We start from the raw sequence: 27615 nt of genomic DNA, 5'->3' as shown, positions 1-27615 counted from the left end.
TTAATCATTGGAATAACCAGTGCTCTTGACGTAAAATATAACCTAAGTAAGGATGGATATTCTAAGCGCAAACACGCACAAACAGAGGAGGATGGACCCATGCATTCCCACTGCTTTGTGTTTTGTTTGTTTTTTCGACGCTCCTCTTTTTTCCTCCCCGCCCTGCAGTTTTCTCCTCTGGAGGCGGGCAATTAGAGAAGCCGGTCGCCAAAGAAATAGGTCTGCAATTGCCGGTCAGATCAATTAGTTGGCATTCTGTGCGGAGGGTAAGTTAGGCGCTCATGGGAGACAAAATGTTGGGGGTGGACGGAGTCACGACGCACGACGCAACGCAGTTCGTCATGACCCTGAATCACGCAGGGATTTCTTTGCTGACGTGAAATTTTCGGCATGGCTGGTGTGTTGCATATTTACCGACAGCTATAGTTGGTTTTCTCCACATCAACACTTGTTTTTCTTCGTCCTTGTTTGAATTTTTGTTAAAAAAAAAAAAAAAAGAAAAGAAAAAAGTGTACGGCTTTCAAGAAACATTTCATGCATTCAGAACTTCCTCAGACTGTTCTGCTTTTATCTGCGCCCACTGAAAAAGCGCTTGTTTTTTGCGGATTTTTATGCGCACACGCAGCTCCATGCCTCCTGCACTTGTGGACGCTCTTTGTGTTTCGTGTCTTTGACGCTCTCCTCCGCCGCACGGAGCGGTGTTTCGGATGCGCGGCTGCAGACGCTCAGAGAGCTCCCTGGTCACATTCAGCACCACAGCGGCTGTGAACAGCTCCGTGTGGATGGGCACTGCGCCTGCTCCCCGCGCCTCCTGCAGCTCCTAACAACCGGCGACAAATGGCATCACACGGCTTCTGGTCCCTCGGCGGGGATAATGCGGGGGCCAACACCGGGAGCCAGAGCCCCAGTACCCGTGAGTGGCGTCTTATTCTTAGTGGAGGTTTTTTTGGGGGTGTGGTGGGGAGGAGGGCTTCTCAGGAACCTCCGGAGAGCCGAGCAACAATAATTGCAAAGCTTTGTCTCAAAAAGCAGACAGGCCTGCTTCCTTGACTTCTGTTTCTCACATTTTAATCGAATATAACACATTTGTGTGAATCTTTATAATGAAGTTTAAGAAATAATCTGAAGTGTGCACATTCTCATATGTCTTCCAGCCAGGGCTTGGTGTCAAGCAGCTGCCCAGAAATTATCCGGAGGATTTGGATCAAAATTATGTGGTACGTCTGCAGCGAGTCTGGTGTTAGTTATCTTATGCATGATCTCGTAGAAAGCTAAACATATCTCCATGCTGTTTTTTTGTTGTTGTTGTTTTTTTTTTGCATTATTTGAGGATATGTTTTTGTTCCTCACCAAAGCGCTGCTAAATGTCGGAGAGGTGGAGAAACCCGCCGAGCCGGCCGCCGAGCAACCGCCGCAGACTGCTGCGGGAAGCTGCGGCTGCAACAAATCCTGCACCTGCACCAAAGGCACCGATGTGGGCTTCTCAGACCTCTATTCAACAGGTATAAACAGCAAGGGCTGCAAAACGGCATCATTTAATAGGAGGGCACGAGTAATCTTTTAATTGTATTATGAAAAAGGTCATATTTTTATTAAATCATAAATTAAATTAAAGAAAAACTTTTAATCAGTCAACTACTTCAAATCAAGGCATTTTCACCTTAATTAAAATAAAGAATAATTAGAACGTTTAGAAAAAAATGCCTTTTATTTTTAGAAAACTTTTCCTCAGGCCTATGTATCGTTTAATGGCAGGTGACACATTTTATATTTAGTTAATAATAACAAATAAACAAATAATGTGCCTGTTCTGACAAATAGAATAAGATGTATATGTTTACATATTTTATTGTTTTGTTTTTTAACTTTTTTTCTGAAAGGTCACCTTCACCTACATCACCTGTGAGATGTCAGACGAAGCATACACTCTTTTAATCTTTCATTGTTATGACCTGTAAAAAATTAAACATATACGTCAGATTTTCACAGAAATAATGAATAATAAAATCCCGCTTGAAGTCTGGATTTTTGTCCGTCCAACCTCTCATCATATTTGAAAATAAAATGTTCTTCCCCTCTAAATGAATTTGTATATTTCCCATTGCTCTCAGACCTGCTACCTGCCATGGACGGAGACACCAAAACGATGACCTTCCTGCAGGAGGTCGTGGATATTTTACTGGCCTACATAGTCGAGTCCTTCGACCGGGAAACGAAAGTGATCGATTTTCATTATCCCAACGAGCTGCTGCAGCTCAACAACTGGGAGCTGCAGGACGAGCCGGCCGCGTTGGATGACATCTTGATCAGCTGCCGCGCAACTCTCAAATACGCTATAAAAACAGGTGAGCGGCTTTATTTCATTTTATATATTCATTTTGATTATTTTTACGCTGCACCTGAAACCATTAAAAATCAACTAAATGCGCAGATTGTTTATTTCAGGTTCTTGAAGCTGATTGGTTTTGAATGTAGGCCCACAATCCGACTGAAAGAATTTACAATAATAATCTGGATTAAAATGTAAACAATAACTATAAAAAGAAATGATGTAATACAGTATCAATAAGTAAATCTGTTGTTTTCTTTATTTATTTATTGAAGCCGCAAATTGTTCCGCTCTGTATGAAATTCCTGAAGCTGCTTGGTTTTGATATACGTCGATAAATTATCCTATTGGAACACTTAAAATAATGAGCAATAATAAACAACATGATTTTCTAAATAAAATCTTTTTGGAAGGGATGTTCATTTTGTATTAATGTCTGGAAAATGTTTATTTTCATATTTCATTTAGTTTTTTTTTTGTATGTTGTTTATTTATTTATTTCTAGCAGCTTTTTCCCAAAAATGTCTTCAGAGAACGTAGAATAAATATCGTTGCATAAAAAAAGATGATGATGGAACTAGAGTCAACATGCAAGTTGTCCTCCTTTTTTTAATGGTATCCTCCTCTACCTCCTCCTCCTCCTCTTCCTCCTCCTCCTCCTCCTCCTCTTGCTGCTGCATGGCCACCAGACCGATAAATGCGGCGGCGCAGTAAATCTGGTTCAGCGGGCGGCAGATAATAGGCTAATAATCAGGCTTCATAGGCCACGTCCATTATTCTCTGCTGAGTGACACAGGCGGGAGGACATTTACAGAGGCAGCATCAGACACCTTTCAGAACCCTTAAATAAAGAATATTGCCTGTTTTGATCATGTAATAATGGCTTTATAGCTTATTTTGATGCATGCAGCAGTACTATCTTGGTTTCGATGTTATTAATTTTAAGTATCCTTACAGCAAAAAGCTATTGCAATCAATGCTTTAATATTGATTTGAAATGACAGAATGTGCATGTGGATGTGGGTGAATGAGACAAAACAGAAGCGCTTCCTGTCTCGTTAAAGAGCATGCTTGATTATGAAACATTGGTGCAAATGTTGGGTGTGTTGATCCTTTAATAAATCCCAACACCACCCTCTGCACCAGTGAATGTTTTCATAACTTCCACTGATTATTTATAAAGCCTCTCTGCATCTCCATTCCTGCTCTGTAATTAAAGCATTTCTGAAAATGACAGTTGTGCTCCTTTTTGCGCAGTTTGCTTCACAAAATCTTTTAAATTGCATTCCTCTTCCTCCCGTCTCATGTTTTTTTTTCTCTCCTTCTCCTTCCCCTCTTCCAGCCCACCCCAGGTACTTCAATCAGCTCTCCACAGGATTAGACATGGTTGGTCTGGCTGCTGATTGGCTGACATCCACGGCCAACACCAACATGTGAGTATATGTGGCCTCCCTCAGCATGATTCAGAGTGCTGATAACGACGGTGATGACAATGAATTTCCATTTCCTGCTGGATCCATCTGCACTGTGCTCTTCGTCTGCAGGGGCTGATAGCAGCTTTTTTTTTACCCAGTCATGACAAATGAAAGACCCCTCCACCACCAACAACATCACTCCGTTTCACCCTTTTTTTACCCCTCCCAACTCTGCCTTTTATTCCCTCCCCTTCACCTCTGATCCTCAAGGGGATTCAAGGGAAGAAAATTAGCTCTGAAATTAAATACGGACTAATCAGAAGCTAATTCTGGATGTGTGTTTTGAGGGTGATAAAGTCTTTGGCTCTGGGAGGTGCGACGGTTTGCAAAATAAGGCTGCTCTTCAGACCATTGTACCACTTATTGCTAAAAAAAAGAATAGAAAAATGTAGTTTTCAGGTCAAATTATACAATTCCTGAACCACACATATTTGTGCTATAGTAAAAACTTTCCTTAGAAAAAAAAAATGGCAAAGAACAAATATCCCCTTTTCTTCAGATTTCTTTTTAACACAGAGCTTGCAAAATTAAGAAAATTCCTCCCAAAATTACAGGCAGTCCCTTGTAATTTCTTTTGGTGATGAGTCATAATTGCACCACATTTTTATAACCATCCTGTGTGACGCAGGTTCACCTATGAGGTGGCTCCCGTGTTTGTGCTGCTGGAGTACGTCACCCTGAAGAAGATGAGGGAGATCATTGGCTGGTCGGACGGGCGAGGAGACGGCATTTTCTCGCCCGGTATGTGCCCACCCCCCTTCTTTTGACGTGGAATGGACCCCGCTGTTTGTGTTGTAATGTGTCAATTTGCATTTTGATGATACAAATGGAACCAGTTTCAAGGGCAATTAGCATGAAATCATTTTTTATTATTATCATGCACAAGCCCCCTCCTCACCCTCACACTATGGTGACACGTGATGAAGTTTGATGATGAAGCCCTGTTACTGGCACTGAGAGCTGTCACATCACTCCGTTCACTCAGATTGTTCTCTAAACGGGAGATTTACTTTGCTGTGTTTAAATTTCATTTAAATACCAGAGTGCATCCAAAGAGTTGTATAGGGCCCAGAAGGTGCCAGTATTACTCTTGGGGCGGCATTCGAAAACCGAAGAGGCCTGAAAAGTTTATTTACATCATAATTTACTTTAAAATTTAGGTACAAATAACAACAGCTCAATTTGTCTTAGGATTTGTTTAACAACTTTAACCTATATGATATATTACAATATTATAAGTTACAGCCACAAACATTAGAATATTTTATTGAGATTTTATGCAGTAGACGAACACAAAGTAGAGCATAATTGTTAAGTGGAATGAGAGTTGGTAACCCCTTACTGCCTGAATTTATTTACAATTAATGTGGATTAGTATATCAAAATAAATAAAAAAATAAATATTATGTATTTGCTGTCAATATTCTACATTAAGAAGAGGTTGTTCATTTAAAAATCGTACATTCAATAGATGCAAATGTAGGAATTTCATATGTAAATTGGCGAAATTATGCATATTTTAGAAAAACTCTGTCCACTAGATGAGGCAAAGTGCTTCTAATATGATTCTTGATGTGTGAATTATGCCTCAACCGGCCTGCATTAGGACTGAAAGTGCTTTGAAGTATATTTGCGACAATGGTCTAAACAATGAAAAATGTTCCTCACAAAATCTGAAAAGTGTGACGTGTATTTATATTTGGCCCTCTTAACTCTGATACCTCTAAATAAAATCCAGTGCATCCAACTGCCTTCAGAAGTCACCTAACCTAGGTCTGTGTTTGTGTTTCTTTATGTATTTGTTTATTTCAAGCATAGACTATCTAATCTGCATAAACACACACATTACCTTTTTTCTCACTTCCTGACATGAAATCAGACTAAATGTGGCATGTTTTAGCAGAATTTCCTTCATATTTGGTAGAATTGCCTTTTAAACTTTATGACTTAAGGTCAGATATTTTTGATACCAAAAACATCTCACACTCATTTGCTAGTATTTTGGCCCATTCCTCCTGACGGAACTTAATCAGGCTTTTAGGTCTTTTGATGGCCACTCTGAAACCTTGACCTTGAGCCATTTTGTAACTAATTTGGTTGTGTGGTTTGGGTCTTTGTCCGTAAAAAAAAACACTTATAGTCAATCTTTACCTTCCTGGCTGATGTCGTGAGATGTCACTTCAATATTTCAGCATGTTCTTTCCTCATGATGCTATCTATTTCTTTAGCAAATGTCCCACAGGGAATGATGTTCACACCTCCATACTTCTGGCATGGTGTTCTTAGACTTGCAGACTTCCAAACTTCTCCTCCAAATGTAGCAGTGGTGTTAGCAGACTTTAATTTTTGTTTTATCATAATACAGGACATGTCTTGAAGAATTTAGATACTTGTACCTGTACCTGTACTTGTGCATACCTGTGTGCACTGGTAAACTATAATCCAACCTTTCATGTTGCTTTTGGGGTAATGGCTTCTTCCTCTCTAAGTGGCGTTTTAATCTATGGTGATACAGGACTTGTTTCACTGTGACACCTCTTACCAGCTTCAGCCAGCATCTTTACAAGGTCTTTTTCTTTTGTTCTGGAGTTGATTCACACGTTTTACATCTAAACCCATTAATTTCTGCAACACAGAACCCGTTTCCTTCCTGAATGTGATGATGTCTTGACATTGGTGTCTATACTATATAAACTTGGAACCTTCAGGTATCTGATAAACTGAACCCAAGGATGAAGCAAACCTGTGGAGGTTCGTTGTTCTTTTCCTGGTAACTTGGCTGACTTCTTTTGCTTTTCCCCATGATTTTTCTTGGGGTGTTACCTTAAAATACATCCACAGGTCTGCCACAATTTGTCTCAAATGTAGTGAATTAAGATTCAGAAGCTGTCAAAACTATGACATCATCATCTTGGCTTTCTCAGATTTTGTGAAAGCATATCTTAGGGTATGTACTCTTATAATTTTAATGAAAGTAAAAAAATTGTCTTATTAATTATTTTGGCATTAAGCAAATGCAAATAATTTTGGTCATCCTGGCATATAATGAAAGAAATGATGTCTTTTTACACAATGTATGTAAATATCAACTGTCCAAAGAAATTAGTAAATGGAGTCCACCCGTGTGTAATTTAATTTCAGTATCAACCTAACTGTTGAAGGCCTTTGAGGTTTATTAAAGAACATTGCTGAACAAACAGCGTAACAATGAAGACCAATTAACACAACAGACAAACCAAGATTCACCTTCTCAGTCAAAGTCTAGCCCTAAATCTGTTTGAAAACCTGTGGCAAGACTTAAATAAATGCTGTTCACAGATGGTGTCTACCCAATCTGTGCCTGAGCTGTTGTGCAAAGATGAATAAGCAGATAACGTCTGTAGTTGTGTAAAAGCTGGTTGAGAAAATTTACAAAAGACAGCTGTAATTGCACCAAAAGGCGGTTCTACAACGAATCGAATACAAACACGACACACTTTTCAGTTTTTTATTTTATTTCAAAACATGAAAACCATGGATGATTTTCATTCCACTTCAGTTAAGCACCACTTTATGTCATAAAATCTCTATATAATACATTGCAGTTGGTGGTTGTAAAGTGATAAAACATGAGAAGGTTGAATATTTGTGCAAGTAATAAGCATACTTTAATGGAAGAAAACATAGATGCTTTTCCCTTTGTCTCAGCTGGAAACCCTGCATCAATTTTGTCTGTCTGTCCTCTAGGTGGGGCTATTTCTAACATGTATGCGATGCTGCTGGCCCGCTTCAAGATGTTCCCCGAAGTGAAGGAGAAAGGAATGTCGTCTGTTCCCAGACTAGCGGCCTTCACATCTGAACATGTAAAGACTCAGATAAATGCCCTCGCTGCATTGAACAGTCAACACTGTTCCTTTAAACCAAATGTCAGATTTTCCAATCCAGCTCTCATCTTAGCTGCAGCTTTTCTTCATGCACTTTTTTACAAAGCAACTATGTACCATCCTTACACCTCTGGCCCTAAGCTAACATTATGTTTAGCAAACAGAGAAGGTCACAAGGTGGGGAGTGCATCTGTCACTTTATATGTCACCTCCTTCATCTTTAAAGGGCGTTTGAAAGATGCTGTGAGCACAAAAGCCATTAAATGACACACAAATATGTCATCATGAGTAGGTTTTCACAGATTTATTCTACCTCTTGTGGTCTGGGAGCTCATTCGGCTGTGTTTCTGTCATCTCACAGAGCCATTTTTCCATCAAAAAAGGAGCGGCTGCTCTTGGCATTGGAACCGAAAGCGTGATCTGCATCAAAGCAGATGAATGGTAAATGCATTTACTCAAGGATTGCATGAAAATTTGCCTTGCAAATGTGTACCTCTTTATCACTATTATCACTGGGAATGTGTTTTTATTTTCACAGTTTTCCACAAATTGTTTCTTAGGAACATTTATTAGAGATTTATTAAACAGGTAAAATCTGTCAAATAAAAACTCAGACTGGAAGTTAATGACTTCTTGGAAGAAATAGGTGCAGAGTTGAAATTCTCAGCCTTTGTAGTGCGGTTTGTTGAACCTACATGAACCTTCGCCCTTGTCTCCAGTCTTCTGCAGCCTCTTCCAAGATTGCCTTGTATTTAGCGCCATCTATCTTCCTGTCAACTCTATTCTTGTTAGACAAAAACCTTCCCACAGCATGACGCTGCCTCTAACTTGTGTCACCTTTTACAACTTTAGTTTATCGCCACACATAGCATTTTGCATGTTGTCTAACATTGGTCTCTTTCTGCGATATGTTTGCTGTCCCCAATGTCTTGTGGCAAATTGTTATGGCTTCTGTAGGTAATTAGTTGAACTTGATTTTATTTAGGGATATCAGAGTATTTTTTTTGTTGGCTTATCATGAAAACTACCAATAAAATACTAAAGTTAGTGGTTGTAATTACCACACCATATAATGCCATACCATGTTTATTTATTTAGCACCTGGTATAATATGACATGGTTGACCATATCAACACATGGTTGACCAAAGGACTGCACAATAGATAAAACACAAGATCATCTATAATCTTCTGCTTGTTCTGGGGTCAGGTCACAAGGGCAGCAGCTTGAGTAAAGAAGCCAAGACCTCTCTTTTAACAGCCACCTCTTTCAGTTCTTCTGAGAGAACTCCAAGGCGTTCCCAGGCCAGCCGAGAGACTTATAGATCAGGGCCTGATCTTCAAAAGATTTGCATGTACAAAACTGCACGCAAACCTGTTTGCATCAGCAAAGCTGATCTACAAACGAGGTAATAATCGGATTGCGTGTGCAAAATCAGCAGAACTGCGGGCACAAACTTTTTAGTGTGTCTGCCTTCATTAATAAATAAAACATATGATAATGATCCAAACACGCAAATTCATTGGAGGAGGCTATGCAAATGTCATCCCTTACCAGCTGCAATGCGATTTTTAAAGCCTGAAACGGTTTGCCGGCACAATTTTTGCATGTGGATTTGGCACGTTTGAAATGCAGGTGCTAACTGGGACGCAAAAATGTCTGCACCATTTTAAGGCATCTTTTCCATGTGGGGACAAATACTGTATGCTTTAACCTAGTCAGTAAACAAAACATTGCATTATTGACAATAATGTTAAGTCATTGCAGGGCAATCAGAACTGGATCAGTTTGATTCCGTTGTTTAAATGTGAACATGTGCCAGGGGAGGGTATGGTTTATGCAGTAAAAACTTATTTTGTGTCACCAAAAAACTATTTAAACAATCAAACACATTGTATACCGTTAAAATACTGGGAAAACAAACAAATCAATTTCAGTAAAATCATTGGAAAGTAATTTATTTTTATGTACATAAATGTTCAATTTAACTCTTTTACAGGACAGTTATGTGACGCTATGTTTTAAAATTAGCAAAGCTATAACAAACAGATTGCCAGCTCCTACAACAATCTAGTTTTGTGTTGCTAATATTACGTTCAGGCTTAAAAATTGTGGCTGTTTATGATAAACCCCGAATTCCTCAAACATATACTCTCAAAAAAAAAAAAACAACAGAACCCGGTAAAAATTAAAAGATCAAGGAGACAAATTAATTAACAGACATATTTGTCTTTTGTATTGTTAATACTGATTGGCCAATTTGTTGCGAATTACGTCGTGCAAGATAAGAGAAACAATCTCGTTAGGGCAGATGACAAACCTGCTGTGAGTAGCACAACAAAAGTTAACTAACTGTAACAGTCCAGAAAAGCAAGGGTCGAATGGAACAGAAGTAAACAATCAGCAACTGGATCATTTATAATAATACAGCAAAACAATCCCCGCATATTTCTAGCAACACAGCAGAGGATCTGTTTGCTTTTCCTCTTGTTCCAGCCAGTGGCACACGCAATTCCCTCATTTAAATAGGGCCATATGCACCTGTTTTGCACCTGTTATCTATTGCACATGCAATTTATTTATAGTACACGCAAATTAGCACCCGCTATTTGGGATCTTTGAAGATCAGGCCCATAGTCTCTCCAGCATGTCCTAGGTCTTCCTCAAGGTCTCTTCCAAGTGGGTCATGCCCGGAACACCTCCCTAGGGAGTCATCCAGGGGGCATCTTTACCAGATGCCTGAACCACCTGAACTGGCTTCCGGATAGCTGAATTTCTTACCTTATCTCTAAGGGAGAGCCCAGCTACCCTGCAGAGAGAACTCATTTTGACCAACGGTAACCACAATCTTATTCTTTCGGTCACTACCTAAAGTTCATGACCATGTGTGAGGATAGGAACTTAGACTGACTGGTGCTTGCCTTACAGCTCAGCTCTGTCTTCACCACAACAGACCGGCACAGAGTACGAAATACAGAAGCTTCTCCGATCCATCTGTCAATTTCACGCTCCTTTCTTTCATCACTCATGAACAAGACCCCGAGATACTTAAACTCATCCACTTGAGGCAGCACCTTGTCTCCCACCCAGAGAGAACAGTGCACACTTTTCCTACTGAGGACCATGGCCTCAGATTTGAAAGTACTGATCCTCATCCAAGCTGCTTCAAACTCAGCTGCTCCACTAAGAACTAGAGATCACGGCATGATAACGCTAACAGGACTACATCATCTGCAAATAACAGAGAAGGAATCCTGAGGTCACTGAACCTGACACCTTCTGCCCCTTGGCTGCACCGAAAAACTCTGTCCTTAAAATTTGTGAAGAGAATTGGTTACAGTGGGCAGCCCTGGCGAAGTCCAACCCTCACCCTGCGAACCAGACTCTCACACTGCCTGTATAGAGACCGAATAGCCCGTATGAACGGACCCCCGATCTCATATTCACGGAACACCCCCCACAGGCTGTCATGGGGAACGCAATCAAATGCCTACATGGATGCAGTGTGTGTTAGATTCACACTGTGTTTAAAGCCAAAAAAGAAAAGTGTGTTTTTAAGTGCGATTTAAAAACATCAACTGAGGGAGCTTGTCTTATGTGGCTTTTGGAGCCAGATCACCTCTCGATTTCATCTGTGATTTAGGAACCACCAGCATCTGGTCAGCTCACCTGTGGAAACGAAAAAAGGCTTAAGAACGCAGAAGGCCGGACAAATATGCTGCCGCTAGGCCATTTAGGGAATTTATCCTGAAATAAAAAGGCAGCTAATACAAAGAGGCTAACACCAGAGGGATCTGCTATCATTTCTTTGTACATGTTGAAGGCGTGACAGAATGACCTGGCTAATTCCTGTTAAAAGAGAATTGCAATAATCCAACCGGGAGGATATAAAACCATGGATACTGATTCCAAGGCGTGCCTAGAAAGAAGAGGTTTAATCTCAGAGAGACGTCTGAGATGATTTTCCTACACCATTGATGTGGTCATAAGACCTAAAATAGGAGAAGCATCTATTTTAACTCCTAAGTGGATGAAAAAGGACTTCAAATTCTGCAAAATAAAATAATTTATTGGTATAAATACTTTTGCATGCAACTGTATCTTTACTGTTCAAATTCACATGTTAAGTTGGTATTTTTGCACATATAGAACATCAGTGCTTGGTGTGTCTGTAAACCCAAACAGCATCTAAAGCCTGTTTCTCCTGTGCAGTGGGAAACTGATCCCCGCTGACCTTGAGAGGAGAATACTGGAGGCAAAACAGAAGGTAACACATTCACTTTGCTGCTATAAATAGATGGCTACAACTTCATACGCCATTGGTTTCATGGGATTTGCTGGATTGAAACAACCCTGATAATAATGATGATGACAATGATGAGAGAGATTTGAACACATTGTTACAACAAGCCACTCTGTGAGCTGTGTGCGTTTGTCCTCTCCACCTCAGGGGTTCGTACCTTTCTTTGTAAGCGCAACAGCTGGGACAACTGTGTACGGAGCCTTTGACCCCCTCATCGCCATTTCCGACATCTGCAGAAAGTACAACATCTGGTTTCATGTGGATGTGAGTCGAACAAATGTGCTTTTGAATGTTAAAATGTTCTGTAATCTCAGAGACCCATTTCCTAGCTGATTGCTTTTGGACCCTCACACATCTGTGACGCAGTGTCTGTTCTCGGGAGATGACTTTAGTTAAAGCACATGCAGAACCACACAGCTCAATGTGGAGTCGGACAAATCTATTATGTCCGTCTGCTTGCGGTTGACCCAGATAGGCACCCAGCCGTTTCCTCTCTAACACTGGAGATTAGAAAAACTGGAGCAGAGGCTGTAAATCATCTCCTCCCCCTGACTTCGCCATCACGAGCGCCCTCATTGCAAGGAACTCTATCTGTTAATGGAGGTGAAGTAGTCCTGACAGGGGATACCTCTATTAGGAGACACAAATGGTCTTGTCAATCATTTTGTGACTATAAAAAAAAAATAGCATTCTTTGTGAATCGCGAGGCTATGAATTATATTGCTGTTGCGTGTGCTTATGTGCTCAACTCCTAGCATTTACGATGCTTGTAAATCATATATTCCTCTAAACAGCTTCTTAGAATGCAGTTTATTACCTAGAAAGCTTCCGATGTTTACAAATAGGACAGAGTAAGAGTAAAGAGTAAGAAAAAATATCTGGGAAATTGTCAAATAAAGACCATCAAGGAAAATGATACTAAGCAATACATTTTTCACAATCCTTTTTTCATCAGTGGTTTGGCCTTGAAAATGTCAGAAAATAAGATTATATGCAAGAGCGATTGTCAAGATGTTCTTGGTGTGATTCCATCTGAATGTACATTTATCAAAGGCACTGGTGCGATTCATTTTTGTTTTTTAATAATGCATTTGCCATTTCTTTTTCATAGGATGCAGTTATTACACATCAAATAGCTTCAGTAGTGTTTAAAAATTGGAATTAGGTGCAAATGTTTGAATGTATTTGCTCTAAGTCATTTTCTATACATTTACCCCCATTGATTTTTGGATAAATAAACACATTGTAGAGAAACCTCACACTTTTTGGGTCCATCAACAATCTTCCGGCATAATTCTGGCTGGACATTTGACCACTCTTCTTTGCAGAAGTGATGAATTTCATTTAAGATGGTGGATTTTCTAACACGGACTTAGTGTCTATGTTTAATCCAAACGTTTTCATGCTTTATCCTTTCCGGTTTTTTTGTGTTTGGGCTCTTTGCTCAGTAAGACACCTACTTATGTCCAAGTTTCAAACACCACCACCTGACCCTGTAATGAAAGGATATGAACAACACAGGATCCACTAATTTTCAAACTTGTCATTAACTGTTGAAACAACTTTGGGTAGCCATGAACTAAGAGGGTGCTGAGCAAGAAAGATCTCCCTGTGTCCAATACCAACAACTTCAAACTCGACTGATATTTGCAACAATGCCCACATCGACCGTCTGATTCATAGATGTCCAAAGTCAGTCCTCGAAGCCCGGTGTCCTGCATGTTTTAGATATGTTGTTGCTCCAACACAGCTGATTCAAATGGCTAAATTAGCTCCTTAGCATGTTATCAAGTTCTCCAGGAACATGCTACCAATTCCTTGATTCAGGTGTGCTGAAACAGAGAAACATCTAAGGGTGTATTCATACATGCTACGTTTGGTCCGGTTTAAACGGGCCAGAGTTTGGTTCCCCCCCTTGTCTAGACCTAACAACCAGACCCACTATTTGAAGTGGCCTCGGTCAGCTGATAAACGAACTCTGGTGCGGTTTGCTTCTGGTGTGAATACGAACCGGCCACAATCCGACCCAACCACAGAAAACATGCATTTCTTTGGACTTAACAAGCCACCATAGCCGGTAGCAAAAGTAAACGTTGTACTGAAGTCACACCTGATCATCCGTCCGTTGCTTAGCAACGCTGCTACCAGCATGTTGTGGGTCAGGACACGCAGAGCACATCCTCTCTTTCAGTTTGCATCATGCATTTGCTGACGCCGTTCAGAAATTTGAAATAGAACGTTGCGAAACCTGCGTTGAATGAGCCGCTTGTGACACTCACCGATTTTGGAGCTGTAATAACTGAGAAATATGCAGAGCAGAAATGCAGAGAGCTTTACTTCTATGATAGTTTTCCTCCATTTCCAGGTCTGTGTTGGATCCCGCCTCTGTCATTTCTGTCCAATGGGAGCAACGATGGTCACATACATGGCTTTGTTTACAAGTTACAGTCCAGTTGCAATGTACAATGTGAGAGCGAATCGCACCAAACAAAAACATTTTTTATTTTGGTCCGGATCAAATAAGTGAATCAAAGAACCTTCCTGTTGTGAATACACTGAAGCATGCAGGACACTGGCCCTTGCAGGCTGACTTTGGACAACACTGGTCTAAGTAATGAAGGAAAAATTCTGTCACAGAGACAGACAGAGACAGAGACTGACCTACAGGGGTTGGACAATGAAACTGAAACACCTGTCATTTTAGTGTGGGAGGTTTCATGGCTAAATTGGACCAGCCTGGTAGCCAGTCTTCATTGATTGCACATTGCACCAGTAAGAGCAGAGTGTGAAGGTTCAATTAGCAGGGTAAGAGCACAGTTTTGCTCAAAATATTGAAATGCACATAACATTATGGGTGACATACCAGAGTTCAAAAGAGGACAAATTGTTGGTGCACGTCTTGCTGGCGCATCCGTGACCCATACAGCAAGTCTTTGTGATGTATCAAGAGCCACAGTATCCAGGGTAATGTCAGCATACCACCAAGAAGGACGAACCACATCCAACAGGATTAACTGTGGACGCAAGAGGAAGTTGTCTGAAAGGGATGTTCGGGTGCTAACCCGGATTGTATCCAAAAAACATAAAACCACGGCTGCCCAAATCACAGCAGAATTAAATGTGCACCTCAACTCTCCTGTTTCCACCAGAACTGTCCGTCGGGAGCTCCACAGGGTCAATATACACGGCCGGGCTGCTATAGCCAAACCTTTGGTCACTCATGCCAATGCCAAATGTCGGTTTCAATGGTGCAAGGAGTGCAAATCTTGGGCTGTGGACAATGTGAAACATGTATTGTTCTCTGATGAGTCCACCTTTACTGTTTTCCCCACATCCGGGAGAGTTACGGTGTGGAGAAGCCCCAAAGAAGCGTACCACCCAGACTGTTGCATGCCCAGAGTGAAGCATTGGGGTGGATCAGTGATGGTTTGGGCTGCCATATCATGGCATTCCCTTGGCCCAATACTTGTGCTAGATGGACACGTCACTGCCAAGGACTACCGAACCATTCTTAAGGACCATGTCCATCCAATGGTTCAAACATTGTGTCCTGAAGGTGGTGCCGTGTATCAGGATGACAATGCACCAATACACACAACAAGACTGGTGAAAGATTGGTTTGATGAACATGAAAGTGAAGTTGAACATCTCCCATGGCCTGCACAGTCACCAGATCTAAATATTATTGAGCCACTTTGGGGTGTTTTGGAGGAGCGAGTCAGGAAACGTTTTCCTCCACCAGTATCACGTAGTGACCTTGCCACTATCCTGCAAGAAGAATGGCTTAAAATCCCTCTGACCACTGTGCAGGACTTGTATATGTCATTCCCAAGACGAATTGACGCTGTATTGGCCGCAAAAGGAGGCCCTACATCCTACTAATAAATTATTGTGGTCTAAAACCAGGTGTTTCAGTTTCATTGTCCAACCCCTGTATTTGCTCACAATAATATAAAGTAGGTTTGGAGGAGTTAAGGTGTGGCATTTATAACTAAGAATACTGTACCAGCCATTAGCATGGTGGCGGCTATATCACGCTTTGGGGTCGTTTTGCTTCCAAGGGAAACTGGTGAATTGCACAAAGTAGATTAAATATTTAACCAGGTGAAGTACCTCTAAACTCACCAACTTAATCTCAAATCAACAGCTTTAAGACATAATCAAGTGTGCCAACAGGAAAAGACCCCAAATGCACATCAAAACCATTTTTCAAATGAATGAAGCAAGCAGATTACCAAAATCTTAAGAAAATGGGTCTAAAGCCGGGTTGGTTTAAATGAACTCTACCTATTCCAGGTAAGAAGGATCAGATATCCAGTCTGAATTTTGCCAGAAGCCTGTTGACGGTGACAGAAAGCATGCGGTCGAGGTCTCACTTGTTAAGGGGTATTTATCTAGAGATCATTGAGAATTATGTGTTTCTGAGTCAGTATGTATCATTATGAACCTGTGTTGCACCCAAATCTTCTTTTTCAGTATCATTGAAATTGCTCATTGTATAAAAATTCCAATTAGGAAAAAGATGGGGGAAACAAATGTTTGACTGACAAATTAGCAATATTCATGTCGATGATGAGTGACTGCTCTGTATATGGGACGAAAGGAAGAAAGTGTAGCTACAGGACTGATTTTATTAACATTTTGCTGCTTGTTTTTATTGCCAAATGAGGGGGCTCTGTCTGTGTGCTTTGTAACAGGGAGCGTGGGGAGGCAGTCTGCTCATGTCCAGGAGACACAGGTGGAAATTGGACGGTGTTGAGAGGTGACTGTCTCTTTTTTTTCCGGCTACCAACATGTGAAATTCTCTGAGAGTTTACGATGACTAACTGTGCATTTTATTGACTGCAGGGCCAACTCTGTGACCTGGAACCCTCACAAAATGATGTCCGTTCCTCTGCAGTGTTCTGCCCTGCTCGTTAGAGAGGAGGTATCTTTTCCAGATTACTTTGACTGCGCTGTTCCTGTTACTCAGGGTGTTGCTGAAACCTGTTGGATTTGACTTTGCAGGGTTTAATGCAGAGCTGCAACCAGATGCATGCCTGCTACCTCTTCCAGCAGGACAAACACTACGACCTTTCCTATGACACCGGAGATAAAGCGCTGCAGTGTGGACGCCACGTGGACATCTTTAAGCTGTGGCTCATGTGGAGAGCTAAGGTGGGGGGTCTGTTATTGCAACACAAGCATTTAAAAATTACACTTTACTCATTAATAAATAGATTATAATAACTTTTTTCAGGTAGTTATTATGGCTGTTTTTCTGAAATACTACTAAAATGTTAATCCACCTCCTTGTCATATCAAAACCAAAAGCTAGAATAGTATCTTAAACGTTTTAATGTAATGGTGTGAAGGGGGTGGACTTTCAAAAGTGGAGAGCTACAATAATAATAATAATAAAAGTGCCTTGCAAGAGTATTTATAGGGGTAACAACAGACACAAGGCATGATTTGCAAGAATAATACTATAATTGTAATATAACATGAATAGTAATGTCATTTATTAAGCAATGAAAAAAAAAAAAACAATGCAAAGTGACCTAAAACAAATTAAAATCAAATATGATGTGATGGAGCAAAAGATAAGGGCGATGGCAATGAGGGCTTCCAGCCGCAAAGACCTGGAGCTCATCACCAAAGAAACCATAAATCATGTCGGCATGTCGGCAGTTATACAAAGGATTTGATTGCTGTAACGCCAGTAAAGGTCTTTCAGTGGATTACTTAGAAAGGTAATCCATGGAAATGTAAATACAAGCGGATTGATTATTTTGAAGTTGTATCTTTGGAGAGGTGCCTGTCACCTATCAGAAAGAAACTTCTTGGTTAAATGTAAATAATTTTCAATCAAGATCTATGACAGCCATAAATGATTTTGGGTTAGGGTATGTACATACATACATACACACACATCTGTGTTTTACTATCTTTATGAGGACTTTTTGGTTACTTCCATTGACTTCCATTCATTTTCCTTGATTTTTAGTGCCTAACCCTGACCCTCACACTAACCCTAACCCTAACTAGTTAATACCTAACCCTAACAATAACTCAATTCATACCCTAGTCCTAAACCTAACCCCTGTCCTAAGAACGGAATTTGAAAAAGTGAGGAGCAGGAAAATGTCCTCACTTTGTCAAAATGTCCTCACTTTGCGATAAAAATACGAAAAATGGTTCTCACTCAGCACCAAGTACAAGAACACACACACACACACACACACACACATACATACATACATACATACGTATTTATGTACACAGCACACTTTTTAGATTTTAAATAGTAAAAAAAATGTTAAAACTATGCATGATGTTTTTTCCACTCCATAATTATGCTGTACTTTGTGTTGTCTTTCACCTGAAAACACCAAAAATAATAATCTTTGAAGTTAGTAATGGTTCCTTGATAAAATATATAAAAACATTCATGGGGTGGTAAAAACACTTGAAAGACGGTTTGGCCAAATGCTTCACTGAGCAGAAAACCTCACATATCCAAATCTTCTCCCCAACAGGGCACTATAGGCTTCGAAGCTCAAATCGACAAGTGCTTGGAGCTGTCCGAGTACCTGTACAACAAGATCAAAGACAGAGAAGGATACGAGATGGTCTTCGATGGGAAAGTAAGTCCATGTTCAGCTGCAGCCTGACAACCAAAGGAAAATTAGCAACCACTGGTCCATGTTGCTCGATTTTCGCACAGTGTCATTCCGGGTGACTTGATTGGCACATAGAGGGCTCTAGCTTTGTGTTGGATGGGTGCCATTGTTACTTCTAGCCTGCGGTATAATGTGCTGCTATTATGTTTAATGAATAGCATAAGAGCCTGTAATTGCTGATATCCATATGAATAGCATGCTGTCTGAAAGCTAAACTATGACACAAACATATGTGTGGGTGACGGAGGTTTTTAAGTTGAAGCTCTTTGAAAAACTGCATAAATTGCATTTTGGACACCCAGAGTCATTCATAATGGAGGCTCTGTAATGTTGCAAGACTTTTTGTTTGCCCACTGAGCCTCAAACGAGACTAATAGCATGAGGGTGTGATCAGGAAAAGCCTGATCCTTTGGGCAATGACCCAGGTGTTAGTTTGACGCTGCCCCCCCAGTGAGCCATTAGATCAATCTGAGGCTGATAGTGTATCAAACTGGACCAGCCCAGCTGTGTAAATGAGGCTGGTCTGCATGGTTGGTTCTGCTGTCGGTAATGAATGCTTTTCCACTCGAATGCACTCTGTCAGTAAGTCAGCGGCCAAAAAGTGGAGCAGTTAGGAGCTCTGAGGGAACAAAGAGTGGTTCTACCTATCAGATGCTGGGAACACACTCATCAAAATCGAGTTTGATTTTTATTTTAAAGCCGCTGTAGTAATATTTTATACTGCATAAGTGAAGATACAGTTATGCTAAGAAAAACAGGAAAGTACTTGTAGATTGTTGTTGGTTTTTGTCACATTTCAGTGTTTTAGATGATCAAAACTAATTTTACTATCATAAATAATAACCTAGGTAAATACAAAAAACTTTTTTTAAAATGATGATTACATTTATTAATGGAAAAAAAGTCACCCAAACCGAATGGTCCCCATGCCCTTAAAACCTAATAACAGTTTGTGCCACGCTTGACAGCATGAAACGGCCATCCAGTTCTGAAAGGATAAACAGGGTTCCTCCACAGTCTGGAGAAACCTGGATTAGCACAAAATGTTGGTTTAGATATTTTTCAGGTTTGGATAAATAAGAGAAAACGTTTTCGATACTAAATTGATCAGCTTCCTCACTTTTTTGTATTCTGTATCCCGTTATCTGAAGGTCCATTCTTTACTTTGTCTGTGTTTTTATTATTATTCCATAATAATCAGTTTATGCCTTTTTTGTTTTTCTACCTGTGTGTCCCCTCAGCCTCAGCACACCAACGTCTGCTTCTGGTACCTCCCTCCTGGGATCCGCTACATGGAGGACAAAGAGGAGAAGAAGAAGTGCTTACACAAGGTGGGTGAGCTGAGATAAGAGGCCAGGCTGCGATATCTGCCCAGCACACCTTCTGCAAGCCCAACAAGCCTGTCACTCATGTCCACAGCCACAATCACACATCCTGATGATTAGGGACGGGTAAGACCCAACATTAGAAAACACTTTGCAGTCCACATGAGGAATAGTAACCTGTGATAATCTTTAAACGGAGGTTGGCTAGGAAAGAAGCAGCAGGGACGACTAATTGGCAATGAGGGGAGACAGATGGTATATGTTTCCACCATACAGAGATCACTCTGCTTCTCCTCCTTTTCTGAATCCTCCAGCCTCAAATTGTTGCGATCTTTGCAATAATTCTGCACACGCAGGGGTTTCCTTACCTAATGTTCTGTTGAAATCAAACAAGACCCTGCGTCAGTGGACGGACTCTTTTGCCAACTCTGCTCTTTTCTGCAGACTTTGTGACTCGAGGGATGACGTAACTTTAAACGATTAGGGCTTTAAGGAGAAAACCTGAAATGGAGGAGTTTTGTCTTTGTCTCTGCTCGGCCTTAATGATTTATTCTGATGAGAAAAACTGGAAAACTGTCAAAAGAAGGATTTTTGAAGGAAATCGGCAGCAAGTTGATTACTTTATGATGGGGTCTTGCTAACTGTGACAGCACACCTGCAAAAGATTCATCTGATTCTAGCAAACTGAAATCTGATGATTTAAACAAACCTTGGGTCTAAACCTTTGGCTTCAACTCTGTGGTTCCTGCTTTACTGTAGAGTTAGAAGAGCCAAAATAAACTCAAACCTTTCAGGTAGTAAAGCAGCAGTATTATTTATAGTGTACTATAAAATCAATAAAATCACATGCACCAGCCATTAATGATATTCTACAGTCACCTTTATTTTTGCTAACCTGAAACAGAACCCGTGTTTGACAATGCAATGACTTTAGTCACATTCTTGGTGACAAAAACTCCTACAGTACTGTCTAAAAGTTTCCAACCATTCTGATAAAAACTACAAGCCAAAAAGTGCTTGTCTCTTAGTAAAGTTGCTTTGTCAGTACTTCAAGCTTTGCTGACCCACTCAAATTACCAGACCCTTTTTGTTCTCCATGCACCTTGGAAGTAGGTGGAATTGTGCCAGAAACCTTTGGATCTGTGCATTGTGATGCTTTATCTCTCCAGCCTCTGTAACTGACCAGCACTGCATGTTGTTTGGAGTATTCATTAAAAACAAATCTGAAATGTTGGGTAGAGGACAAAATGAATAATCTGAGCTCTAAAAACTACTGTATATACAGCAGATGAACAGTCTCTGAAAGTCAGGTCTTAAAGAAAATCAAAAATTCCTGCAAAAGCTTGACAAAGGGAATGAGAGGGGCATCTTCCTTTACCTGATCATCTACTGCATGACCTTACAAAGGCTCTCCCTGAAGGTCAGAAACTCCCATAAACACACTCCTACACTTCGTGGAAAGCCATCCCATAGAGTTGAAGCTGGTATAACTGTTGGTGGCCTGCATTTCGCTAAAGTCTGCATCAAAAACAGGTCGTCAGTCAGGTTCGTGTGAGTCCAGAGGTTTATAACCCAATACCTCTGGGAACATAGTGTATGTATATTGAAGAGATTGGTGAAGGACCCAGTCATTTTTTTGTTCTAATCTGTCTGTTTTCAGGTGGCCCCAGTCATAAAAGCCAGGATGATGGAGTACGGCACAACCATGGTTAGCTACCAGCCACAAGGGGACAAGGTGAACTTCTTCCGCATGGTGATCTCCAACCCTGCTGCTACCTTCGAGGACATTGACTTCCTCATCGAGGAAATCGAGCGACTCGGCCACGATCTATAAGACTCCTCTCACCAAATCCTCCTGTACTTTCCCCGTTGATGGATGAAATGTTTGTCATGAATGTACCGGTAACCATTTTCTTTTCTCTTTTTTCCTGTAAAGTCTAATATTTAAGAGTATATTTAAGAAAAAAAAAACTACAGATATATTATCAAATGTACTGCAGCTTTTTCTGTGGACTGACTTGGTCCAGCGCTGTGTAAAAGTGCTTCTGTCTGCCTTTCTTATGGTGTAGTCGCCGCAAGATTAGTGTGATCATTGTGACTTTATATGTACTTTTTTGTGCTATGAAATGCTTGTGCAATAAGTCGGTGAGGAAGATCTGCCGTTTTTGGATCATTTCTCATTCGCAGAGTTTGTTGTTAAGTGCCAAATGTTGTTGTGTTCTATCGTAATATTTTACATTTTAAACAAAAAAAGCACTTCACTTTACCTCAGCTTAATTAACTGCCCGTACAACTGGGCATAGAGTCCAGAGAACATTTCAATTTTAACCTCGACAACACTGCTGTGGATGTGTTTTGAAAAAACAGATGAGATGAAAACACAAGATCCAGAAACTGCTGAATTACCCATAAAAATGTATTGGATGATATTCTTACTATGGCTAATCATTCCACCAAAACTTTAGCCCCTTCTTTTACTTTGACATTTTTATAAGTTCCTCAGTGGAGCGAAGAGGGTAAAGGTCATTTTGACCCCTCATCCTCTAGTAGTTTTGCAGTTTGGGTTGATTCGTTGCCATCTTACTTAGAGTCGTCTGCCATAAGATGTTTCGTACCAACCATGCTTCAATTCATTTCGCACTTGCTTTGATAACTGATGATTTAAAGTAAATCTTATTCATCTACTCATACCCTACTGTACAAAATACAATTCCAATAACTAATATTTACCTGCAGAAGGTCACTCATAGTTATTTTGATTTGATCATAATCAGTAATATTCCATTAAGAGTCGACTGGCACAGATAGGTAATAGAGCAACAATCAATAGAAATTGAGTGCAATATATAATATAGAGAAAATAAGATTTAGGGATGTGTCGATTATTTACATCCATAATTGACCAAAATATTCAAGTACCAGGAAAAATAACTGCACTGATTAAATAAAGGTATGAAATGGAAGTAGGTTGAAATGTAACGGCAACACGTGGGGTCAAAATGGGGTAAAAAACGGAGAGAGGGCAAATTTACCCAAGTTGTCCTGGATTTTGGCAGCAGCAGTCATTTTAATGTTTAGCACTGTTTGATGCTTATAGTACTGGTGGGCTTATGCAGAGTAGGCTGTTATGTAGTTAGTTGTCCTGTATTCTTCACCAAAAAGGTTTTTTTTTTTTGTCAATGATCAGTGTTTCTTCACAAAAATGGGGTTTTCATGTAGACGGTGCATCATAAAATGTCTGTTTTAAAGAAATATCCATCTTAGTTAGGACAAGGTCATAGGTAGTTCTTAATAGAGTGTAAAAATAGAAATACTGGCCCTGCTTATTCACAAGAGAGTTGGCCTAAAGAAACAAAAAATAGCTCAATGTCAGCCATTACTACATACAGTATCGTAGAGTTCTTAAAACTAGAAGGTTAAAGCCAAGGAATACAATTTTGATCAATCTTATAATGGCAGCTTTTTAAACTGGGACTCTAAATAAAGGTGGGAACAACCAATCAGTTGATCAATGAAATGACAAAAGTTTAAACAGGTGGTTAAAAAGGTAGTCCCAATAGATAACTGTAGAATAAGTTTTATTAGAGCTTAGCAGTGATAGAAAATTTTCATGTATTTGAATGTATCCAAATACATGGTTTTGCTCTTTTTATGAAAGGGTTTTGCAAGTCATTGTTGATTGCACTTAGGTTTAGCTGCTGCCATTTCCATCAATGTCGTAATAAACGTCTCCAAGAACTTCTCATAGTGTAACAAACTATTTACTATGTTTGGGCATTAGACTCTGCACATGATGTTCATTGGTCCTGCATACGCTGGTAACTATATTGTTAATTTAAAATGAAAAATCTAAAAATTAAAATGTCAGTTTATGCTTTTCTCCCCCCAATAATTAGGCTTCCATTATTAACTGATGATTGATAAAAAAGATACTCTTGTTGCTTAATCTATGGTCAAAACTGTAGAAAAAGCAAGAATCTAACCATATATATACAAAAACAAATGCTAAACATTTAGAAACAGAAGGTACAGCGAAAAAATGAAACGAGCCTCAGCAATCCTTTGAACCCGGTGATTCCACACCATTTATTTACTTAACCTGTTTCTAAGTCGCACTTTTATCACATTTTCCTTCAACTGAGAATAAAAGTTGGAGTTTATTTAAAAAAGTTAATGTTTTATTAAATTCACAGGGCTTCTGTCAAGCTGTTTGTGTATAAATATAACTAGTTCGAAACCAAATTACTTTAATTTGTATAAACTGTTATCTCTACCTGTAAAGTGGCAAATCTCCAGAACCGTCATTTTGACATCTCTCCCTTATGTTTAGCACTTAATAACAAAACTATAAGCAGAATTACCTTAAATCTCTTGCAGGACAATAATAAAATTATTACTGTTTTGTTCAGATTTAGGTACTTTAACAGATCTGCTGAACACCAAACATTACTTGCACTAAATTATTGTGGAGAGGAGGCAGCAACTCAAGGAGCACTGCAACTGAGATTCCTTCTGTATTCATTCACAAGCAATATTTAAGGGTCCAATCTACATATCTTGCAAAATCGTGAAAGAAACGGTAAAATATCAGCGCACGTTTACAAAAGATATTCATGTTTTCAAACCAAGCACATGATAATTTTAGGTAATAAAAATAATCTGTATAAAAGCATGCTTATTGTAGGCAGGGTTAGCTGTTGAAATGTGAACTCTAATTGATATTGTTTAAAAAAGCAGAGTTTTGTAGCATTTTCATTACACTGAGGTAGAAAAGCACAATTTGCTCAACGCGGTCGTTCACTGAACAATCACTTTTAAACATAGACTGTAAATACTACTTCAAGATGTCCTAAGTACATATCTTTTGTGTATACATATGTGTATATAAGACATATAACCAGAGACTATTTGTGAGGTAAAGTTGTTCATATTTTCTCTATATCTGATATAGATGCCCTGTATTTTCATCTTGTCAGCCCAAAAGGCTTTAATTTTCACTGTGTGTGTGTATGTATGTGACTCTTCTAGCTGTTTCAAGGACAACTTGTTTCAGGGACTGGCTTTAAAGAGAACGGACAGATTTCCCCTTGAAATATCTCATTAGGAGGTGTGAAACTCTGCTGTTTGGGTTTTAAATGAATATGCAAAGCCATTTTTTGACTCTGAAACTCCGTGTTTTTCTGTGCACAAGTGATACTTGACTGTATGTGCCGACGTGTACCTTAGTGTGTTTGTAACTGTGTTGCCTTAGTAAAGATTTTTGAGTATTGTCTAGTTTTCCTCCCGAAAAAAGGGGGGAGAAGGTTGTGCACTTTAGAGTATATGATCTTAATAATGTGCAATGTCTAATGGTTGTTTATGATTTAATGTTTAAAAAGATTCTCTAAAAAATGTAACTGATGCTCTTTGGTCTGAATGTGAAAGGAATTAAGGGTCTGTTTGAAATAAGGACATTTAATTTAATTTTGTAGGCATAGTAAAGCTTCTGGACAGAATTTGTTTCCACTCCCAAAGTGGAACTGTTGTGCACACTGTGACAGAGACAACATCAGATTCTCACCAACTAATCTCACTGTGGTGAGTTTAAAAAGCCAGATACTTTTTCACAGGGGTGTGGACTCTGGTCACATCGCTTGAACGCAAGTTACAAATCTAAAGACTTCAGACTTGATCAAATAGGCAGAAAACTAGGACTTTAACACACTTGACTCATGACTTCAACTGGATTTAAGTCTTTTTACTAGACTTTAAGTCAATTTAATTTAGTGATAATTAATCTAAAAGGGAAATTACATGCTGGACGATCTCAGTATCCACGTTTCTTCAAACATTAATAAGTGTGTATGGCTCTGGGCAGGATGCTGTGTTGCAGCTGATGCAAAGAAGCTTCTGATTGAAGATGCTCTGTTTGTGAGGTACTGTGTTGTGAACAGGATGCTCAGGATTGTCTATATGCTTCTATTTGATCAAGCATCCTTCTTTGAGCAGATCAGTCTCTCGAACAGAACCAGCCTGCTTTATCAGTTTGCTTAGCTTTCCTAACTCTCAGCCTCGGACAGCTGCTACCCCAACAGATGACTGCAGATAAAACTGCACTCTCCACCAAAATATTATAGAAGGTCTTGATCCAGGACTCAACTTGGGTTTTGGGTTTTGATCTCGGGTCTTCCACATCTTAACTTTGGACTTGACTGTGGACGTACATGTCTTCACTCGAGACTTGCTTTAAGATTGCACTCGACTTGGAACTTAATTCATGACTTGCACTTTGTTAACTTTGGCCTCAACTTGGGACTGGCATGGCTTTATTTGGTTCTTGACTTGAGACTTGAGTGGAAAGATGACTTGTGACTGGGTCCCACCTCTGCTTGTTCTTCTTGCTGCTCTTGCTGCTGCTACACTTGCTTCCCTTGCATGTGCATGCGATTCCTTGCCTTTCCAGCTTGTTTCATGTGCAGTCTCCTATTTATCTACGTGCATATATGTTTACTGTATGTATAGCTCCTGTAATTAGCCTAAGTGTCCTACATATACGAATATATATAGCTTAGCTTGTAGATTAGTGCACTGTCGCTCTAGCCTTTACATGTAATCTCTGTGTCTTGGCCTTCCTGTAAAGTCTCTCTGTGCTGCAAGCATGCCGACCTCGCTTCGCATCGTATTCCTCTCCGAGCTTGATCTGACTTTCTCTCTTTTCCCTCTTTCTGCTTGAAGACTGTCGCTGCTTTCAGTGTCTTATATACATATATATATATATAAATGTAGTCTTTCAGCATGTCTTTCTGAAAGCTTTACTCTGCTCTGCACCTTTATGACCTTTTCTATCTTTCTCCTTCTGCTTTCGCCCTCTGGTAGCAGTGTCTTCGTGGTTTCCTCTTAATGTGTCTCGGCTACCTGATGTTGCTCTGTTTTTGTGTCTGAAATGGTAGGTTAACCCTGTGGGATGTAGTAGGTTCAAAATACAGAAAGAAAGAAGAAAAACAGACCCTGGTTTCTTGTTTAGGTTAAATGGTTTTCTTTTCTTTGTTTTATGAGGACAGATATAGTTCTCAAAGAGGAGATACACTCAGTAAATATGGTGCAGTTTCTAATCATGTACTCTGCAAACTGCTGTACTGGCTTTCAAAGATGCATTTGTCCTAAATTATATGTTACTCTAAGGAAAGAAGAAGAAATAAATATAACCAAGATAACACTTGTGAATGTGTGCCATTCAATTCCTTATATTTTCAGAGATCAAAGTTCGTGCACTGCTTCTGTTTCTTACACTGATTTGGAAAAGTGCTTGTAGGCTTGAAGTTTTTCACAATCTGTCATGTTAGGAACTTATTGGGATTTTATGTGATAAAGCTACACAGAGTGGTGCATAATTATGAAGTGCAGGGAAGTTACCACAAAATAAAATCCAGGGCAACCGGATCCCTTCGCGTGTCACCTAAGAAGTAAATATAGTCAACCTGTGTGTGATTTAATTTCTGTATGAATCCAGCTGTTCTGTGGAGGTCTCAGACGTTTGTTAGAGAACCTTAGTGAAAAAACCAAGGAACAGAGCAGAGAAATCAGTGATTAAGAAGTTAAAGCAAAATTAAGGTATAAAACAATATTCCAGAAAACTAAGACTGCATATAACTCTGAACCATCCCCATGGTAAAACATGG

At 39.8% G+C, this 27615-nt stretch overlaps 1 protein-coding gene across 1 annotated transcript; it reads left to right on the top strand.

Annotated features, from left to right (window-relative positions):
* The first annotated feature begins 213 nt into the window (after positions 1–213).
* Positions 214–27152, top strand: gad2 (glutamate decarboxylase 2). The gene is made up of 16 exons (XM_047349569.1): positions 214–913; positions 1155–1217; positions 1356–1502; positions 2112–2345; positions 3672–3762; positions 4433–4545; positions 7531–7646; positions 8029–8108; positions 11880–11934; positions 12118–12234; positions 16668–16732; positions 16819–16897; positions 16978–17127; positions 18489–18596; positions 19874–19963; positions 21618–27152. The coding sequence occupies exons 1-16, from the start codon at positions 838–840 to the stop codon at positions 21789–21791; spliced, it is 1758 nt and encodes a 585-aa protein (XP_047205525.1). The 5' UTR covers positions 214–837; the 3' UTR covers positions 21792–27152.
* Positions 27153–27615: the final 463 nt, after the last annotated feature.

Source organism: Girardinichthys multiradiatus, chromosome 21 (genome assembly GCF_021462225.1).
Source record: "Girardinichthys multiradiatus isolate DD_20200921_A chromosome 21, DD_fGirMul_XY1, whole genome shotgun sequence".
NCBI classification, from domain to species: domain Eukaryota; kingdom Metazoa; phylum Chordata; class Actinopteri; order Cyprinodontiformes; family Goodeidae; genus Girardinichthys; species Girardinichthys multiradiatus.
The sequence above is the reverse complement of the archived record's forward strand: the minus strand, read 5'-3'. Positions and strand labels throughout refer to the sequence as shown.

Bases quoted from the DNA above. Each gene is read 5' to 3' on its own strand.
- gad2 (XM_047349569.1), top strand. From the start codon at position 838: ATGGCATCACACGGCTTCTGGTCCCTCGGCGGGGATAATGCGGGGGCC. The intron at 11,935-12,117 runs GTAACACATTCA...TCTCCACCTCAG, and splicing joins TACTGGAGGCAAAACAGAAG to GGGTTCGTACCTTTCTTTGT. The intron at 19,964-21,617 runs GTGGGTGAGCTG...GTCTGTTTTCAG, and splicing joins AGAAGAAGTGCTTACACAAG to GTGGCCCCAGTCATAAAAGC.